The sequence below is a fragment of the Austrofundulus limnaeus genome, unplaced genomic scaffold (genome assembly GCF_001266775.1).
Source record: "Austrofundulus limnaeus strain Quisiro unplaced genomic scaffold, Austrofundulus_limnaeus-1.0 Scaffold235, whole genome shotgun sequence".
NCBI classification, from domain to species: domain Eukaryota; kingdom Metazoa; phylum Chordata; class Actinopteri; order Cyprinodontiformes; family Rivulidae; genus Austrofundulus; species Austrofundulus limnaeus.
The window spans coordinates 265853-267047 of record NW_013952637.1 but is presented as its reverse complement, the minus strand read 5'-3'; the positions used below and the strand labels follow the sequence as shown (position 1 = coordinate 267047).

Below are 1195 nucleotides of genomic sequence, written 5' to 3'. Positions count from 1 at the left end.
GTACCTTGGTCCACCAGGTGTGCTGCAGTGTTAGTGGACACTCTGTAAAAATACAGACTTTAGTTTGTTGTTTATGAAGGTGTTTTAGATGCTTTTATTTTGAAGTTTCAGTGTTTGGTTTGTGAACCAACCCGGTGCCGAGGGAGTGGCCCCAGATCACCACCAGGCTGTCCCCGCTGCGGGCTTTGACCCAGTTGTACAGGTACACGGCGTCTGAGACCAGACCGCTCATGGTGGGCTCCCCTGTCGAGTCCCCGAAACCTGCAGAGAGTCATGTGACTGAAAGCCCTCCGAGCTGCTCCCTGCTGCCAGCAGAGGGCAGTCAGTCCTCAGAGGACAGAATCACAGCCAGCTGAGCCGTTCTCTTCACTGCCTGACAGAAAACGAGCCGTGAAGACCGACCCGCTCTATAAAACCTCTGAACCGTGTCGTACCTCTGTAGTCTGGAACCAGCACATGGTAGCCAAGAGAACTCAACAGCTGTTAAATATRAAACATTATTATTATTATTATTGAGAAATATAAACAAACACTATGATTTGTTCAATAATTCACACAGAACCCCACTGTAATTCTTCATCATGTTGCTGCTGCTGATGACTTACTTTAGCCACGCCCACCCGGTGTGGAGCTGCTCTGTGGAATTTAATTACAAAACACACAAGTTAACACATCAATGGTTTCTAAATAAGTAAAAAAGTTTTGTAAAACTTCTCTCTCCAGAAACTAAATGTTTATCACACCTGGTGTTGGTGTTCCCATGAAAATATATAAAAACTGGACTTCCATCATTTAAGGTGTTCTGGTACCAGGACAGGTCCTTCCCCTGAGCCTCCTTCCACCGATGCTCAGGAACAGTGTGCCTGAAAACATCACGTACATCTGATAGATCTAACCTTAACCTTAACCTAACCTAACCTAACCTTAACCTAACATAACCTAACCTTAACCTAACCTAACTTAACCTAAACTTAACCTAACATAACCTAACCTAAACTAACTTAACCTGAAAACATCACATACATCTGATAGATCTAACCTAACCTTAACCTAACCTTAACCTAATCTAACTTAACCTTAACCTAACTTAACCTAACCTAACCTGAAAACATCACATACATCTGATAGATCTAACCTAACCTTAACCTAACCTTAACCTAATCTAACTTAACCTTAACCTAACTTAACCTAACCT

At 42.8% G+C, this 1195-nt stretch overlaps 1 protein-coding gene across 3 annotated transcripts in view; it reads right to left on the bottom strand.

Annotated features, from left to right (window-relative positions):
- Positions 1-1195, bottom strand: part of si:ch211-117n7.7 (Monoacylglycerol lipase ABHD12-like) — an 8656-nt gene that overhangs the window by 4532 nt on the left and 2929 nt on the right. For all 3 annotated transcript variants that reach the window (XM_014019888.1, XM_014019886.1, XM_014019885.1), the window contains exons 4-8: positions 744-863; positions 606-636; positions 435-480; positions 132-261; positions 5-42 (exon numbers count right to left, since the gene is read on the bottom strand). In XM_014019888.1, coding sequence (XP_013875342.1) covers positions 5-42; positions 132-261; positions 435-480; positions 606-636; positions 744-863 — 365 coding nt within the window. The remainder of the gene's footprint in view (positions 1-4; positions 43-131; positions 262-434; positions 481-605; positions 637-743; positions 864-1195) is intronic.